This window comes from Lepus europaeus, chromosome 3, assembly GCF_033115175.1.
Source record: "Lepus europaeus isolate LE1 chromosome 3, mLepTim1.pri, whole genome shotgun sequence".
Lineage (NCBI taxonomy): Eukaryota > Metazoa > Chordata > Mammalia > Lagomorpha > Leporidae > Lepus > Lepus europaeus.
Window position 1 is genome coordinate 117,971,337 of NC_084829.1, and position 20,386 is coordinate 117,991,722.

The 20,386-nt window shown below is 37.8% G+C and overlaps 1 protein-coding gene across 2 annotated transcripts in view; it reads right to left on the reverse strand.

Moving 5' to 3' along the window:
* Positions 1–304: 304 nt before the first annotated feature.
* The window catches only part of MAN1A1 (mannosidase alpha class 1A member 1), a 203,980-nt gene continuing 183,898 nt past the window's right edge, over positions 305–20,386 (reverse strand). For both annotated transcript variants that reach the window (XM_062186690.1, XM_062186691.1), the window contains exons 10-13: positions 14,896–15,115; positions 14,043–14,215; positions 3,393–3,508; positions 305–2,998 (exon numbers count right to left, since the gene is read on the reverse strand). In XM_062186690.1, the coding sequence (XP_062042674.1) occupies positions 2,872–2,998; positions 3,393–3,508; positions 14,043–14,215; positions 14,896–15,115 (636 nt within the window). In that variant the 3' untranslated portion in view covers positions 305–2,871. The remainder of the gene's footprint in view (positions 2,999–3,392; positions 3,509–14,042; positions 14,216–14,895; positions 15,116–20,386) is intronic.

The window sequence follows — 20,386 nt, forward strand, 5'->3', positions numbered from 1 at the left end:
TGGTGGGGTGTAGGGTTGGTCTGATCTTGATTGGATTGTAGCCTTAATAACAATGATTGGACTTTGTGCTCTGACACCATCTCCCTTCCTCCACCCTTTTATGTCCTGGTGTTGAACAGGGCAGATTCCTAATCAAGGTCTTTGATTAACCTAATGCTGTCGAGCGTAATGCTTCCCTGTCAATATTCTTTAGGTGTAGTATGTAATTTCTAATAGAATCTAATATTTCCATTTGCAACTGTACTCAGTTACCTTTAGATATACATAAAGCTTATTTAAAAAGAGAAAAAATATAACACATGAGGAGATATATTAAAAGACTTTATTCACAATAGAGAAATTTTACAAATATAATTTTTAAAAATTATGTGTCAATCTATTATGTTTCCCATAACATTAGATTTATATAAAGTTGGAGATGACAGAATGGGTTTATGTACAAATAAAAAACAATGTAAAAAAGATAATACACATGAAAAAATCATGACAAGTCATGGACTTCTGTAAATTGGCATACAACTTACATGTGTAATATTAATTGCACAGAGTATATAAAAAGCATATTGTTGTATAAATACGAAATGAAGTGCTAATTTAATTGTTCATCTTTTAGGATGTGAATACATATGTAAATTCAACTGCACAGTTCTGTTGAAAATGAATGAAAGCTACTGTCTACTTGAAGACTTCAGTTGTCTAAAATAATTAACACAAAGTATAATTTTAAGTAAATCACATCTCCCTAATATTAATCTCTTATCTTGTTTACATTTTTGGTGTTTTGGGACTTAGGCTAAAAAAACTCAAACTCTAAAACTGAAAAAAATTTATTCTTGCCTTTGGTGGAGTGACAATTAGTATGATTTCTTGTCTACTTACATCAGGATACAAATGGTACATTATAGTGTAGTGTGTACAGACCACTTGGCTCTAATACCCTATTTGCTGCAGAAATACTTTTCAGCTCTGTGCATTCTTTCAAATTAAATTGGAAAGCAAATTAGTTAATTTCAATTGTGAGTCCAAGGACATTCAGATGAAAATTGTAATATAAATACTCATGGCCCAATTTTGGCAATAATTTTATATTTTGCCTTAAAGTTCTGGGAAAAACAGGATACTCATAATCCATTTATTTCACTAGGTGAGCTGAAAATATGAGTGCAGGAAGCTATCCTGAGTCACAGAGACACATGAACATGGCTATAACGATGTTCTGAAGGATCTTTTTCATTGGCTAATTTTACTAATTTACTCTTTGATATAAAGCAATGTACAATATTAGGGAGAGGGTGGGGATGGAGAAAAGGAGGTCATACAAGGTGATCCTGTCCAGACAAAGGAAATCTTTTGAAACACTCCTAACAGCTGAAATATTCAAACCATTAAGTTTATTGACAGCTAAGAAAATAAGTGTCTTAAAATTATTAGGTTAAATCATATGAAATTGCTGATCTGGGGCAGCTTTTAAAACTACAAATGCAGCAATTTCATATGCTGTTTGATCACTGTATGTTGAAAACGTAGGTAAAGTCATTATACCTCAGAATGTGCATCATCGTAGTCTTTTCATGGAAATAAACGCTATATGAACCAATGTAAGAGAATACAAGGTGCCATCAATCCATTCTTGGGGAAACCATTCATATTTCAAAACTTATTGTTTAGAAGAATCATGTAGTTTTTTTGATTTGCTGCAGATCAAATTGTGGTGGATTGAGAGTGTCCATTCCTATAAGTTGCTTCTAGGTTAGGATCTTGATTTTGAATTTAACCATAGTTATATTATATTCTTATTTAGTCCAAGAGTTTATTAGGTTTTCCTTAATTGACCATGAATAGAAAAATTTGCAAAAACTTTTTTCAGAGTCAAATGTTGCTTTCATAAACAGAAATGAAATAAATTAGCACATATAAGAAAGGGCAATTTTCAAATCTGAATCTAACAGAATGCTTCTTTTCTCAAGAAAAAAAATTAAAGATGCAATGCAAACAAATGAACTAAGGCCATATGAAATTCTCACTTTCTCTTCAGAGACCCAGTTCAACACACTAACAGTTATACTGTTTCTACTTAAAAACTATAATTCAGTGACAGAAAAGCTCTGCAAAAACTTGAGAGCTCACCTTGTTGTGTAGTAGGGGACGGAAGAAATTAGGAAGTACATGATCCAGCAGTGACACACCGCATTTAAAATAAAAATCAAGAACAAATTCACAAAATAGGGAACACTAATATAATGAACTAACAAAAATATACTGCACTTCTGATGAAATGAGGTCAACATGAGATGAGCCTTTTGGGATGATGTTCTAATTGAATTACAATGTGAGAGAAATATTCTATCAAATAATGATAGACCCGCATACGGAAGCTGTCACAGTTATAAGATCTGTCTCTGGTGGATAGACAAACCAGATTCACAAGAAATTGAAAAGAAAAAAGTTTTTTTTAATACTTAATTTATTATTATGGCTTTTTGCAACATGGCAAAACATTACAGCTTAAAGCAGACATCATCTCCTCATAGAGGAGGAAAAAGTTTTGCAGTCAAATCAAATTTTAATTAAGAAGTCATTGGTATACCATTCTACTCAATTAAAAACAATATTATCCCTTCTTGAACTCCAGAGATAATAGATTACTTAAAAACAAAAACCTGTTGATCCATTGACTGAATAATAAAGGACATGATTAGGAATTTAGGTCCATTTATGCTTATGATAATAAACATAAAAGACTGCAAAACAATTTTACAACTTAGAATAACACAGACATTAATAAAATTTCATGTGCCTGATTATCGGAAAAGGAATTATTAAGGTATGCAGTGAAGGAAATACAGCAGAGTAAAATATAAAATATTTTTTTTATTTCACTTTCACTTCAACTTCCTTTTGAGCTGTAGGGAGGATAGGGAGAAGATGTGCCTCAGTATTGAAGATCCAGTGTTCCAGTGGAAGAAGATCATCATCAGAAAATATTAAGTACAAATATCTGGTGAGAGAAATATGAGAATATGAGGCTCAAGAAGAACACAGTGGGCAGTGAAGCCAAAAAGACGCAGCAAAAACCACATCGATGTCTCCAGTCAACTCACGGAGGAACAGGACAACAGTGAGGTGTATCAAACCCTTAGGACATATACTCACTAACATGGAATGAAGATGCTAGTCTGTGCTTTGGTATTAGTATATGAGAATAATGCAATGCTATCTCAACTCACTGAATTTAGCAAGGTTTGAAAACACCTGGAATGACTGCTGTGCACGTAGAATGGCATTCTGAATCAGTCATACTTGGTATTATTTGAATGTGTTCATGACAATGACATTTACAAAGATGTGCTCAGGTATCTCAGTCACATATTTTTAGAACCATTTTCACTTACTTTAGTGTCTCTGCTAGGAAAAAACTCTGTTGCACATTATCATATTTCTCATGAGTGAAATAAACATCCCTGAGGCCAGAGTAGCCTCCATTCACTCTGCAGTGACTTTCCAGGGCCTAAAGAACAAAGAGGAGGAGAAAAAAATGGTCATTTTTCAGCAAACTGATTGTCACTAATGGTTATTAATATCAGAGTCAGATAAAATAGACTGAAATTGAATGAAAACTTGTAACAGTTCTAGGTGAAAAATTTAAAAACCAAAAAATACAAATGCTATAAAATATGTGAAGTCAAAGAATATATAGACAGTAAGCTTTATTTAATTGGAAAGATGTCTACATTTAGTTTTGGAGTAACTTTTCACTGATTTGACCATTTCCTTCTATAGTCTAGAGGAGAATTTGGCAAACTATGGACCACATTTATTTCTGGCAAACTAAATCTAGCCTCCTACTTATTTATTAAAAAATCATCAGTTTTCATTTTATTTGAAAGGCAGATAGATAGAGAACTTCTATTGGCTGGTTCATCCCTCAAATGTCTGTGACAGCCAGGGCTGGCCACGCCAAAACCAAGAGCCAGGAACTTTACTTGTAGCCATTGGGTAGTTGGATCCCAAGAATTTGAATCATCATCTACTGCTTCCAATGGTATGCATTAAGCAGGAAGCTGGATCAGAAGCAGAGTAGCTGGGATCCTAACCAGGCACTCCATGGGATCTGGGTAACCCAGATGGTGACTTAAACTACTGTACCAAATGCCTGACCCTTCTGTTTATTTGTGCAGATAATGATTTCTTTTGAGCAACAGCCATACTTATGTTTCTATGTTGTCTGGATTGTTTTTGCATAAAATGACAGTTGTGTAGCTGCAACAGAGACTGCATTGTGTCAAGCCTATACTGCTGGCCCTTACAGAAAAAGTGTGCTGACTGCTGGTTCTACTGAGACAGTTAATAACTGTGATTATAAATCCATGGTTGAGGAAATGTACTAGACCAAAAATGGCTGCTATTAAAATAAGAACATCTTATTTCTTTTTTTTCAAAATTTAAAAAAATTTATTATTTATTTGACAGATAAGAGTTAGACAGTGAGAGAGAGAGAGAGACAGAGAGAAAGGTCTTCCTTCCATTGGTTCACTCCCCAAATGGCCACAACGGCCAGATCTGCGCTGATCCGAAGCCAGGAGCCAGGTGCTTCTTCCTGGTTTCCCACGTGAATGCAGGGGCCCAAGGATCTGGGCCATCCTCCACTGCTTTCCCAGGCCACAGCAGAGAGCTGGATTTGAAGAGGAGCAGCCGGGACTAGAATTGGCGCCCATATGGGTTGCCAGTGCCGCAGGCCTAGGATTAACCCACTGCGCCATGGCGCCGGCCCTTATTTACCTTTTTAAATTCTCATCAGTTATTAAAAATTTTCTAGCTTTTTGACATTATTTATAAAAATTTTACATTGTGTTTTGATATACACACATTGTGAAGTTATTACTATAATCAAGCCAACCAACATACCTGTCACCTCATATCTCATAGTTACCTTTTCTTGTGGGGAGAACAACTAAGATCTACTCCCACACTGTTACTAACTATAGTTACTATACTGTATGTTAGGTTTCCAGAATTTGCTCTTCTAAGGTACAACTGAAAATTTGTACTTTTTGACCAATCAGCTTCTACCTCATTCTTCAATTTCTGGTAATTGACATTGTACTCTATGAGTTCTACATTTTTTTTTTTGATTCTGTATGATAATATAGAACTTTTGTCTTTCTACATCAAGCTTGTTTCATTTAATATAATCTCCTCCAAGTTCATTCATGTTGTCACAAATGGCAGGCATTCATTCTTTTTTAAGGCTGAATAATATTCATCTGTGTATATATCAGACATGATGTAATACATATATGTATACACATATATAAAACACACGTTTTCTTGATCTATTCAACTGTTCATGAACACATAGGTTGTTTCCATATGTTAGCTATTGTGCGTCGAGCAATGAACATGGGAGTGTGTGTGCCAACTTTTTTGAGATTCTGATCTCATTTACTTTGGATATACTGCCTGAAGATCACATTGGTGCTCTAAATGTGTCAGAATATGGAGTCTTTCTGACCTTAGATATTTGTATTAGGACTAGTCCACAAACAAAATCTACATAAATATTTCAAAATTTGAGAAACTCTGAAACTGGAAACAAGTCTATTCTCAAGCATTTTGGATGAGAGATTCTCAACCTGTATACCTATGGTAGTCCTGTTTCTAATTTCTGTAGGAACCTCTATACTGTTTTCCATAATGGCTATATTAATTTGTATCACCAACAATAGTGTTCAAAGGTTCCCCTTTTTCCACATCCTTTTTAACATTGGTTATCTTTGACTTTTTGGTAACAATCATTCTACCAAGTGTGTGGTTCTGATTTGCATGTCTCTGATGATTTGTGATGTTGAGCATCTTTTCATATGCCTGTTGGCCAAGTGCATATCCTCTATGGAAAAATGTCCATTCAGGTCCTTTTTTACATTAAAACTTTTTTTTTTGCTATTGTGTGAATTCTGTATAAATTTTAGATATTAATCTTCTATTAGATATGACACAAAAATTTTTTCTCCCTTTCTGTAGGCTGCCTTTTCATCGAGTTGATTATCCCCTTTGCTGTGCAGAAACTTTTCAGACTGATGTGGTGCCACGTATTTATTTTTGCTTTTGTTACTTGTGCTTTTGGAGTTAAACCCAAAAATCATTGCCAAGATCAATCTCAAGAAGAAGCTTTGTTCCCAGTGTGTTCTAGGAGTTTCATGGTTTCAGATCTTATGCTTCAGTCTTTAATCCATTTTCAGTTGATTTTTATGTGCTGTTTGTCTTTTGAAATTATATTGGTTGCTTTGCTCATTATCAGGCATTTTTATCTTTAGGCAAGTTATTTTTTTCTTACCACATCTATTAATGCTACTAATACAATGGCCAAAAATTACCATTGCAAAAAAATTGTTATCTGAAATCTGGTTTTAATTCATCAGTCGTGTACAAAAATAACTAAATTTAAGACTAAAATATTAATACTTGTAATAAAATAAAGTATAAATAAAATAAACTTTTCTATGCCATTTTAAATTTATTTTTCAGTTTTCTTTCATGACTCATAATTTTCCTTTTTTCTACATACATTAAGTATACACCATTCTTTTTTCTGGAAAGCACAGGTTTTGCCACAGTGAGAAAAATTTCCATTGGCTAGAAAAGGGTTTGAGAGGCTCGTGCTGTGGCAGAGTAGGCTAGGTTGCCGCCTGAGTGCCGGCATCCCATATGGGTGGGTGCCAGTTCATGTCCCGGCTACTCCACTTCTGATCCAGCTCTCTGCTATGGTCTGGGAAAGCAGTAGAAGATGGCCCAAGTCCTTGTGCCCCTGCACTGGCATGGGAGAGACCCGGAAGAAGCTCTTGGCTCTTGGCTTTGGATCGGCCCAGCTCTGACCACTGCAGCCATTTGAGGAGTGAACCAGTGGTAGGAAGACCTTTCTCTCTGTCTCTCCCTCTCTATCTGTAATTCTGCCTCCCAAATAAATAAAAAAAATGAGGAACATAGGAATTTATATAGTGTAGAACTTATAAAATAAGCGAGAGCGAGAGAGAAAGTTTTGGCCATGGCTTCCCAAGATCAGGGACTCTGTCTGAGAGCTCAGCTTCTACTTGCAGATGCTAGTAATGAGGATATTGATCTTCACACCAGGCTGGAAGGCAGAAGGGAGAGAGCTTGGGGCCATGAGGAGAAGCATTTAATTACCAGGTTAAAGAAAATCTGACCAGCAGGCTGCAAGAGTAAAGAAAATGCCTCACAATTTGGTACCTTTTAAAAGCCCCCAGGAAAAGGGAACAATCCACTTATAAAAGATGCTTTGATTAAATTCTAAGTTCCAGACAATGAAGGAAATGCAGGACAAGCCTCAAGAATGAAACTTTTAGGTCTTTTCTTTCTTTCCCTTCTTTTTATTTTATTTTTTATAAGAGGTTAGATAAAAAGCCAAGTAACAGGCACATGAAGGCCAGAGACCATCTATAAAAAAGGCAAAAAAATTGAGAAGAAATGGGTAATGAAACTCCATTTCCAGATACTCCCTTAAAATAATTTTAACCCAACAACCTTTGCTGTTCATTCCTTTGAGTTACTTTGATGACAGGTGAATGAGAGGGCCAAGCATGACAAATAGTTGTCCCTCCTGTCCAGGAAAACATCTACAGGCTCCTTCATTGGTTACAGGAAAATAGTTGCTTTGAAGTAGACAGCACCCATTGGTCTTTGCAGACCATCTCACTCATTCTTTTTCTCCCTCAGTCCGCCTGGGACAAGCTAGAGTAGTCAAGAGCACAATGTCCTAGAGAGGGGGCTGGATCTAAGCATCCTAACTGTGGCCTCTGAGATTCCTTGATCCAGGCAATGCACTTCTCAACATGGGGTTGTAGTGAGAATAAAATAGGATGAAGAAATGCTTGGCTCAATGATAATGGCCTTTCAGAAGTTAATTTTTTATTAATCAGTTTGACAGGCAGAGAGGAAGATATATATCTCTGTCAAACATTCAATCATTTATCAATCAATCATCTATCTGGATAGGAAGATCCTCCATTCACTGATTCACTCCCCAAATGCCTACCCACAATGACTGTGGTTGGGCTGGGGTCAATGCTAGGAGCAAGAAACCAATCCAAGTCTCCCATGTGGGCGGCAGTGCCTGAGCCTTCACAAGGGTCTGCGCTGGCAGGAAGCTGGAATCAGGAGCCAGAGTCGGGAACTGATCCTACAAGCTCTAATACGGGATAATGGGAGCTAAACTGGTAGGCTAAATTTCTACTTCTAGAGCTTTAGAGAGGACCAGCTACTTCCAATTTTTGAGACTTTTGGTAAATTTTAAAAAGTAAAAAGACAAAATGCCCAAAGAGGCATTTTTAACTTTCAAAAATTAAAATACTTTCACATCAAAAGTCAAAATTTTAAGATTTTAGGAATGTAAAGTTGGGGACAAGTAGCCTTTCCTAGGTCTTTGCAATAGGTCTTGCTTCTACCAGTATCTCTTCAAGCAGTTATGTGTCTGTACAGCTTAGCATGATCAGATCACCATTTCACTACAATGTGCTCTTGGGACTCAGTCTCTAGGCATATGGAACACCTTGATTTTGTGTAGATGCTTATATTATCAGTGACCATATGTGACCGAGATGTGTTTATAACAGAGAACAGGGTATGAGAATGTTTATAGTGACTAGAGTTGTAAACAAATGATAAAAGGATAAATCTGACCCTAAGTGATTGTACTTTGGGAACAGGATGTAATAAAATAGCAAATAGATGAGTTAAACCATAAGTCAGAAAGCTGCAATGTGAGAATTGGGGAGTGTTCTCTCTCCCAGATTACATGACTGGCCCATAGTGATTTCCAAGAGTGAACCCAAAGGAAAATACTACTGAGGCTGTCTGCTTGAGATGGGTCTGAACTCAAGGATAGAATACAGAGCACCAGGCTACATGGACACATCAAAGGGAGGTAAAAAACAGGAATCAAGCCTGGGGAGGCAGAAGTAGGAAGAGGGAAGTTGAGTTACTCTCTGTGAGTCAAGATGTTTATGTGGAAAAGTTGGTTTTAGGGAACTAAATGAAAATGTCTATGGATGTCCATGCCTCCACCTTGCCCCTACCAGCTGTCTCCTCCCCACCTGCTGCAACATCCCTAGGTATCTACTGTGGTAGACCAGTTGAGACAATGTATAATATGATAGGTATATACACCTATAACTAATATTCTAATAAAGCTCATACTATAAGTTAACAGACGTTTAATTGGCAGAAATATAACAAAGTTCTTCATGATATTATTGAGAAAATGGAAATGAAACATCAAGTGTTTCTGATAGGTGGATTCACAAGTGCCTGGATAACTGTGATTAATGGAGTGCTGGTAACTCATGGATTTTAACAAAATATTTATCTTTTCATTGCCCATGCCAATAAGTTGTTAGAATTGATCAACCAATTAAAAAAGTTGTAAGCTAAAAATAAACATACAAAAATCAGTAAGTTTTTAATATGCTAATAATAAACTCACTGAAAGAGAAATAAAGAAATTCCATTTACAAAAGCCACAAAATAAATCAAATATTTAGGAATAAATTTAGCCATAGTGAAAGCTATCTATAATGAAAATTATCAAACATTGATGAAAGAAATCATCCAGGACACAAATGTAAAGCTATTCCTTGTTTGTGGATTGGAAGAATCAATTTCATTAAAATGTCTATACTACCAAAAGTAATCTACAGACTCAATGCAATCCCTATCAAAATACCAATGACATTCTTTAGAGAATTAGAAAAACACAGTCTAAAATTTATATGGAGGAGCTGGTGCTATGGAGTAGCGAGTAAAGCCACTGCCTGCAGTGCTGGCATCCCATATGGGAACTGGTTCGAGTCCCGGTTGCTCCACTTCCAATCCAGCTCTCTGCTATGGCCTGGGAAAGCAGAAGATGGCCCAAGTCTTTGGGCCCTTGCACCCACGTGGGAGACCCAGAAGAAACTCCTGGCTCCTGGCTTAGGATTGGCGCAGCTCCAGCTGTTGTGGCCAGCTGGGGAGTGAACCAGCAGATGGAAGACCTCTCTCTCTCTCTCTTTGTGTCTCCTTCTCTCTCTGTGTAACTCTGACTTTCAAATAAATAAATAAAACTTTTTTTTAAAAAAAGAGTAATGAGCTAGGATTTAAAAAAAAAAAAAAAACAAACAAACAACATTCAGATGGAATCACAAAAGATCCAGAATAGACAAGGCAATCCTGAGGAAGAAAAATCAAACTGGAGGCATTGCAATACCTTACTTCAAAGCATACTTCAAAGCTACAATAATTAACACAACATGGTAGTGGCATAAAAACATCTACATAGATCAGTGAAACAGAACAGACAGCTCAGAAATTAGTCCATGTACATATAGCCAACTGATTTTTACAAAAGTGCTCTTTTCAACAAATGGTGCTGGCAAAACTGGATTTATATATCTAGAAGAATGAAATTAGATTCATACCTCTCACCACATACAAAAATTAACTGAAAATGGATCAAAGACCTAAATGTAAGATCTGAGGCAATAAAGCTGCTGGAAGAAAACGTAAGGGAAACACACCAAGACATTAGTGTAGGGGACGACATCTTAGAAAAGACCCTCCAAACACAGGCAGCAAAAGCAAAAGTAAACAAATGGGATTTTATAAACTCAGGAGCTTCTGCACAGCAAAGGAAATAATCAATAGAATAAAGAGACAGCCAACAGAAAGGGGAAAAAATATTTGTATGCTACCTATCTGGCAAAGGTTTAACATCCAGAATTACCAGCAACTTAAAAAATTCAACAACAACAACCAAAATGCACCCCAGTTAAGAAATGGGCAAATGATCACAAGACAATTCTTAAAAGAAATACAATTGGCCAAAAAATAAATGAAAAAATGCTCAACATCACTAGCCATCTGGGAAATGAAATCAAAACCATGATGAGATATCACCTTACCCTCGCCAGAATGGCCAGAATCCAAAAGGGAGTTAACAAATGCTGGAGAGGATGTGGAGAAAGGGGAACACGTATATACTGTTGGTGGGAATGCAAGTTAGTGCAGCCACTGTGGAAAACAGTGTTTCCTTAGGGGGGAAATAAAAAAAGAAAGAAAGAATAGTATCTATGAACTACATTGAACCTATTAAAACTAATTAAAAGTTTTAAAAATAGGAACAGAAAGAGGTATACCTTTCTAACATTGTCAGTCATTAAAACAATGGGAAGAACTGTTTCCCTAGGTAGCACATTCACTTTTGCTGTGAAGTCTCGAATTGCTGAGGAGTAATTATTGGCAAAGATACGGAGTCTTGTCTTTGAGTACAAGGTAGGATGATGTGATTTTTAAGAGTCTGTCTGCATGTTGTAGTCTGGGTTCCCTTACAAACAAAGCGTGAGACAGGGCTGGATTCAGGATGTTTATGGGCAGGGGAGGGTTGAGAGCAGGCAGTAAGAAAGCGCGAGAGTGAAACAGGGACTGGAGAAGAGCCCACGATGCAGGCTGAGTAGAATCCAGCTGTGTGTGACAGGGCTCTCCTCTGCTGGGACCACTGAGGAAGCATGCAGCACGGAACACAGTTATTCTTTAAGAAGGAAGAAATGGATAGTCTGCCATCAACTCCAAAATCTCACTGGTAGCAGGTCGTCCTTGGAGCCGTCATCCTCCCCCACCACAGCCAGCTTCTTGGGGAAAGGCTCTCCTGTCGTCTGACAATGTTTGCAGCAGTGACCACTCAGGGCCAAGTGGTGTGACTAAGTCTGAGTTGGAGCAGCCGAGAAGAGAAGCCCTGGGTACTTGAGCTGGGAGTTGCTAGCATGCAGGGTGCTGCCCCATGGAGCTGCTGCTGAAACACGGGGGACCAAGGGGATGCAGTGGGCAAACACAAGTGCTGCCATGCCTTCGATGTCTATGATTTCAGTGCTGAAAAAAAGGCCAGTGCCACCAGCATGCCCTGTCCACCACTCTACTGCAGGTTCTGGCAGAGCGTACTAGTGGTGGAAAGTGGAGGGTGATGGTGGTGGTGTGACACCGAGGAGTGATTGCACATTTTGTGTTATGCTGAAAAGTTGGCAAAGATAAAAAGCACACCACATAAAACCAACTTTATTAACCCACAAACCATCCCCCTGAAGAAAAGCCAAAACTTCCTGCCCACCCAGCAATATTTACTTCCTGTTTTTTTATCTCTTCTCTTTCATTACAATTTTTTTACATTTTAATATCTATAAAATTAGTGCATCCTATTTTTTTTTTTTTTGACAGGCAGAGTGGACAGTGAGAGAGAGAGACAGAGAGAAAGGTCTTCCTTTGCCGTTGGTTCACCTTCCAATGGTCGCCGCGGCCGGCGTGCTGTGGCCCGCCGTGGCCCGTGCACTACGCTGATCCAAAGGCAGGAGCCAGGTGTTTATCCTGGTTTTCCATGGGGTGCAGGGCCCAAGCACTTGGGCCATCCTCCACTGCACTCCCGGGCCACAGCAGAGAGCTGGCCTGGAAGAGGGGCAACCAGGACAGAATCCGGCGCCCCGACCGGGACTAGAACCCGGTGTGCCAGTGCCGCAAGGCGGAGGATTAGCCTGTTGAGCCACGGTGCCAGATAGTGCATCCTATTTTAACTGGCAGCACTGTTCTTTATCACTGGTGTATAAAACAATGATACCTCTTACAAATTATAGTGTTTTAGGTTGATAAAATACATTACTTCTGATATTTTCAAGTTAAGCTGATATTCTTCAATTCCTTTACTGGTCAACTCAAGACCAAAATACTTAAGTATCACCAAAGCTTAGATGAACCACAATTTAAAAACATTTTTTCCAGAGGAAAAAAACCCCAGAAGTTAAAAGGAATTGAAATGACTACTGATTAAACATAATTAGAAAACTTTGCATGTTTTACTTGGAATGCTATTTCTGAAAATGACTGATGATTAGTGGTAATACACTAAATGAAGAGGGAAATAAGAAATTCACCAAAGGCTTCCTAAGATATTAAATTTTATACAAAGGCAATATTCACTTAAGATTTCTTGAAAGAAGAGATTCCTAATGGATAGTTTTTAAATATAGTTAACTTTCTAACAAAAAGTGCTAGAGGATGAGAGTATAATTAAAGCATTTGCTTATTCTTACTCCCTGAATTCCATCCCACTATAATTTCAGAATAATAGCCCTTAAAATTAGAGATTGTGCAATGCATCTCTAGGAGGGCAGTGCCTCTAGCATCCAGCACACAAAATGCTCAGTAGATTAGCTTAGGAAGATGATTCACCATAATCAGTAAGGAGACACCCAGGAGGTGAAAGATGCTTTAAACAGCATATTGGACAGATGGAATGCTTACAGATACTCAGAGAAAGCTGCTAGCGAAGGAAATCCTTCTGCAAAGTAACTTTTCCATAAGTTCTTTCTAAAAGTTAGATGCAAGTAGCTCATTTAAGTATATACTAACATTTTCAAGCCCAAAGACTAATATATCACTTGAAAAAGCTTCAGGGAGAAAGACAGCGAGTGAGAGAGCGAGTGAGCTTCCATCCATTGGTTCACACTCCCCAGGTGGCTGCCCATATGGGATGCCAGTGTCGCAAGTGGCATATGGGATGCCAGCACTGCAAGAAGTGGCTTTCCCAGCTGTGCCACAATGCCAGGCCCCTGTAGTGTTTTCTTGAAACAGACAATAGATAGGGTTGAATATTTCAAAGTTGTCCACAATCCTTTGTAGAATTAAGTGATTACTGTTTCCATAGTGATGGGAATTTAATTTTATAATATGCTTTCTGGATAGCTTCTTTAATATTCAAGTTTATCAGTATATATATATATATATATATACATACATATATATATATATATATACATGTATATGTTACACACAACAAAGGCAAACCAGGGATACAGAATGGCCTAACTCAAAATACTCAGCCCTGAAAAGGAAACACTCTGATCAAAGCTTTACAAATTATAGACAGGTTGATATATCAGATTTATAGGTATCACTCATCAGGTTTTACCAAGACACTTATTCATAAGAAAATATGTAAATGAAAATATCACCTCTACAGCTTCCCAGGCCCATTTCCTGTACTTTGGATCGTGAGTCAGTCGCCACATATACATGTAAGTCTCAACAACTTCTGGTCGTAAGATGTAGTATTTTTCATTTTGCCTTGTAGCAATGGCTTCAACACCACCATCAAATCTGAAAGCTTCTGGTCCGAGTTTCATAACTGCAGAACACGCAGTGGGTGAATAAGGGTTAGCGTCCTGGACAACACCTAGAGCCTATAACTTACATGAAACTAGAAAGTACTCAAGAGTGACACCAAAAGAATAATTTTAACTAACAGTAATATAACAGGCAATATTCAGTATACTTTTAATGTCTGTGGTAACAATATTATTTTTTTTTTTCCACATAAGCCCCATTCACTGAGTTCACAGCAAGTAGTCACAATGCACCATGGGACATTTAGCTGTTAGTTAGCTGTCAGTAGTTGAGAATTCTCATGGCCCAAAGGCCAGTTATATGACTCTGTGCTTCAGACTCCCATTTTATAAAAAGGGACATGGAAAAATAGGGAGGATTAATAATGTTTTATAAAATATTATGCTTATTTTTGAACTGGAACAGGGACCTCACCCAGTGTTATTTAGCTAGAGCTGGGGTCAGTATATTAGGCTAGTCAAACCCTCTATAAACTGGATTTTTGTTTCTTGACAAACTAAGGGTATACATTTTTAGGTAGAAAAGTAGTGACCTTTAAAAATATTGATCCTTTTATGATGTCCACCTGATCAAGTTTCATCAGGCACAGTGGACATTCTTTGGATGGCAGTAATGACAAAGTTTCTTATTTAATGAAAACAAAGCATGTGAAAATTGTTTGTAAATGAAGAATATACTCACATGTGCGATTATAAGATTCATGACAGGTACGGGCAATTTCAGCCCCGAGTTCAAGATAGTGTTGAGCCCGACCTTCAGGGGCTCCATCTGCCCCAAGTGCAAACATGCCTCCAGCAAAGCAGGTCAGGTGGCCCATCTTGTGTTCCAGCAGGCCCCCTTTCCACTCTGCGATGTAAGTGAGTCCCCCGCTAGACTTGCGGATCAGGTGAGTCTCAATGGCCTAAAAAGAATACGTTTTTAACATTTTGGAAACTCTAGCTCATACTTAAAATATCACTAACATTAAAAGAAAAAATATGATGACTTACAATTTGAATCAGATGGTAGAAATCCAATTCAACCTGAAGTTTTATGTTACTTCCTTCTGTATACTTTTTCTCATCCATGCCTTATTAACTTGCTTAGTTAGAATTCACATTGTTAGGCCAGCCCAGCTGGATCTGCCTGGCTCCATGACCCAAGACACATAGTCCTCATACCCAAAACACCAACCCTTTCTCAAAGGCAGGCCACTGATGTAGTGGTGATAGTGTATGCTCATTTTTTCATTTCTAGAAATGGAAAACCAGAACAAGATCCAGGCCCTATTATGGATGGAGAACAGAGCTTATCTGCATATGTGCTCCAGGCTGGTGGCATTACTCTTTCTTTCATTCCCTTAGACTTGGAGACATGGCAAAAAAGAATTGCAGAGAGGCAAACTACTTCCTGTCTGTGAACTCTGTGGGTAATTTGATGACTATATCCCTAAAGTAGTTGGAATTTTAATTGTCATTTGATGATTATTTACCATCATAATTTACATTTCCAGTGTGGGAACACATACATCAAGTTCCTCCCTAACCATTCTATTAAAATGCATATTAGTATACACTGAATAAATTTTTTTTAAAAAAGAAAAAAGATATTTAACTTTACTGAAGAAATAACAATGTTTGCAAAAATGATTTATATAGCATCTTTGACTTCTGCTGCAGGACTGCCGATACTCTTAAACTAGATAAAGCAAGAAGCTTTACATTTTATTTACTATCTTTTTAAAGATTGTGACTTATTTATTTATTTGAAAGACAGAGTGACACAAAGAGAAGGAAAGAAAAAGATCTTCCATCTGTTTGCTCATTGCCCAGATGCTCACAACAATCAGTGCTGGACCAGGCCAAAGGAGCAGGAACTCCACCTGGTCTCCCATTTGGTGGCTCAAGCCATTATCTTCTGCCTCCCAGACTGCACATAGCAGGAAGCTGGTATCAGAATTAGAATCAGGACTCAAACACAGGCAGTCTGACATGGAATGCGGGTGTCCCAGGTGACGTCTTAACTGCTGCACCAAATGTCCACCCAGCTTTATATTTTACAAAGCAAAAATGAAGTGTATTTCAATTTACTAATTTCCCATTAGTTTAGCAGAAAATGCTTTCTGCCCTCACCTCATTCACTTTACAGGAGGAAAATGGCTATACCTCTATGCTACTATCAAAAAAGAGGGACTTGGGGGGTGGGGCGGGGAATACATTTGAGAATGGCAGACATAGGAAAAAATTTATGTTAGGGAAGAATGAATGGAAATACACAGGCAGATAAAATACACAGGCAGATAAAATCTTTCTTTTTATTAGAAGTAAACAAAAAAAGTAAAACAAGATGGTAAGAAATTAACATAGTACTGTGCTCATTAACTGTGGTTAGGCTAATTTTATTGATGGCTTAGTTATTACATTAATATTTCATTCTTATTTAATGCAACTGAACATCTTAGCTATTTACACTTCTTATAACACAAATTACAGTAAATTACTTCAAGCAGATACTTTTTCATCACCCAAGAAATTATTGTTTCTACAAGGCAAGAGTAATAGCTTTTGAGCATGGATTAGAAAAACATTATTACCCTGATATGGATCTTGACTAAAGTACTAGGTTTTTTTTAGCATGATTCTGACCAATTTATTACCTCTTAAGCTACAATGAAGTTTCAATGCCTTCAAATCAATTTTGTATCTGAATGGCAATAAAAATTTGATTTTGTTTGGCAATAGAAAAATATCAATAAATACAAAGAAGGAAAAATAGTCCTTATTTGCTCTAATTTTTTTGGGTATGTCAAGGCCAAAAAGAAATGATTAGGAAGAAAGAATACTGTATATTTTGTGATTTCATCCTTCTGTATCTGAAAAGAAAGTCAATTTGATGAAGAACTGTAGAATCTTAAGTGCCTGATAGATCACCTGCCCAGGTATCATTCATCGTTGTGGATTCTTGGTGTGGTCTACTACACAGGGCCATAATAGGCAACTGAAAACTCAAAATAGTTTGTTATTAAAGCAACCAAAGAAAATATGCCACTCTGTGAATAAATGGTATCCCAGATCCACAGAAGCTAAAAACGTATCCCCTCATGTTCAGTAGTTCAACCACCCAGAACACAGATATAAGGAGGCCTGTGCCTCTGATGAATACATCTTAAAGGACAACTGAAAGAACTTTTCTATAGGAGACAGTTACTTCTCAAAATCAGTTTAGTTGTTTTAGCTTTGTTTCCTCAGTTGAAAATACGCAATGGATGGAAAATGTTTTTCTTATTAAGAGAAACAGGGAACACTTGGATTTCATTTGTTCTTAATGGATGTTCCTGTCAATGATTTCTCTAAATACAATCACTAACAGTTGTGTGGGTATAGTCTAAAACTAGGGGAAAATACTTCAAAGAATATTTTAAAGCTGTCATTTTTGAAACATTAAGACCTTAGAGGGTCACTATAAGATGAGAATGAGTAAAATGTCTGCCAGAATGGTATATAGAAGATAACTTACAGGAAACCCATAATACATAGGGAAGAACTCCTTAGGCTAAAACCTGAAGCTTTATGGAAATGAGTAAAATAAGCCTGGAAGAGACCACATGGACTACATCATGGACTGCTTCTGATATTTATCATGTGCCTTAACAAAGGCTATGCCAAACAAAGGCCAACGTTCTAACCAAGGCACTTCTGGTTCTCATATGTGAAATTGTCGAGTTGTATGTGCTGTGATAGATGAAGCTCCCAGCTGATCTTGGGGGAGTAATCAAGGTAATATTTGATATAGTTAACCCAAGCAAAGGAAGCTGCATTTACATTTAAATCAATAAAACATCATATGTCAAAAACATTGAGACCTCCTGTTTCATACACCAATTTTAGAACAATGGCTATGACATCTAAAAATAGCTTATAAATTTTGATAATTTCCATATAAATAAATATTATTTATTAGAAAAATTCTAAGAAGTTAAGAAGGCAGCCAACTTTTTTTTAGGATTTAGCCACAATTTCACATTATTTGAGAAGCCTTAATAATAATCAATGTTAAACAGGAGACCCCGAATAGCTAAAGCAATCTTATACAACAAAAACAAAGCTGGAGGCATCACAATACCAGATTTCAAGACAACTGCAGGGCAATTATAATCAAAACAACCTGGTACTGATACAAAACATATAGACAGACCAATGGAACAGAATAGAAATGCCAGAAATCAACCCAATCATCTACAGTCAACTTATCTTTGACAAAGGAGCTAAAAGCAATCCCTGAAGCAAGGACAGTCTCTTCAACAAATGGTGCTGGGAAAACTGGATTTCCACATGCAAAACTATGAAGCAAGACCCCTACCTTACACGTTACACATAAATTCATTCAAAATACATCAAAGACCTAAATCTATGATCTGATACCATCAAACTATTAGAGAACATTGGGAAAACCCTGCAAGACATTGGCATGGGCACAGAGATCTTGGAAAAGACCCCAGAGGCATAGGCAATCAAATCCAAAATTGATAAAGGGATTACATCAAATTGAGAAGCTTCAGTACTGCAAAAGAAACACTTGGCAAAGTGAAGAGTCAACTGACAGAATGAAAGAAATTATTTGCAAACTATGCAACTGATAAAGGATTAATAACCAGAATATATAAAGAGATCAAGAAATTCAACAACGAAACAAACAACCCAGTTAAGAAATGGGCAAAGGACTTAAACAGACATTTTTCAAAAAAGGAAATCCAAATGACCGACACATGAAAAAATGCTCGGGATCACTAGCTGTCAGGGAAATGAAAGTCAAAACCATGATGTTTCACCTCACCCTGGTTATAACAAATGTTGGTGAGGATGTGGGGAAAAAGGTACACTAATCCACTTTTGGTGGGAATGTAAACTGGTGAAGCCAATATGGAAGACTATATGGAGATTCCTCAGAAACCTGATATAGACCTACCATATGAGCCAGTCATCCCATTCCTGGGAATTTACCCAAGGGAAATGAAATTGGCACATCAAAGAATTATCTGTACGCCCATGTTTATTGCAGCTCTATTCACAATAGCTAAGAAATGGAATCAATCTAAATACTTGTCAACTGAAGACTTGATAAAGAAATTATGGGATATGTATACCATGGAATACTACACAGAATTAAAATAACCCAAATCCGGAGGCTGGCACTGTGGCATAGCAGGTAAAGCTGCTACTTGAAGCGCCGGGCATCCCATATGGGCCTGCTATGGCCTGGGAAAGCAGTAGAAGATGGCCCAAGTTCTTGGGCCCCTGCATCCATGTGGTAGACCTGGAAGAAGCTCCTTGCTATTAGCTTCAGATCATTGCAGCTCTGGCCATTGTAGCCATCTGGGGAGTGAACCACCAGATGGAAGACTTTTTCCTCTCTCTGCTTCTGCCTCTCTGTAACACTATCTTTCAAATAAATAAATAAATATTTTGAAAAACAAACAAAAACCTACAATTCGGTCATTTGTCACAAAATGGACGAAAATGGAAAACATTATACTTAGTGAAATAAGCCAGTCCCAAAGGGAAAAATACCATATGTTCTCTGTGACCTCTGAAAACTAATAGAGCACCTAACAGGCAATGTGTAGAAGTGAAATTGACACCTTGAGAGCAATGACTTGGAACAGCCCTTGTCTTGACTGTTGGGGAACAGTTTTTTTTTCTGTTTTTTTTTTTTTTCCCCCACTCATTCTATTTGTTGACCTTTTTACTTAACATAGAGTTAATCACATGCGTATAAAGTTAATTGAAAATAGATCTTAGGCCGGCGCCGCGGCTCACTAGGCTAATCCTCCGCCTTGCGGCGCCGGCACACCGGGTTCTAGTCCCGGTCGGGGCACCGATCCTGTCCCGGTTGCCCCTCTTCCAGGCCAGCTCTCTGCTGTGGCCAGGGAGTGCAGTGGAGGATGGCCCAAGTCCTTGGGCCCTGCACCCCATGGGAGACCAGGAGAAGCACCTGGCTCCTGCCATCGGATCAGCGCGGTGCGCCGGCCGCAGCGCGCTACCGCGGCAGCCATTGGAGGGTGAACCAACGGCAAAAGGAAGACCTTTCTCTCTGTCTCTCTCTCATTGTCCACTCTGCCTGTCAAAAAAAAAAAAAAAAAAAAAGAAAATAGATCTTAGTAAAAAATAAGAGTGTGAATAAGAGAGAGAGGAGG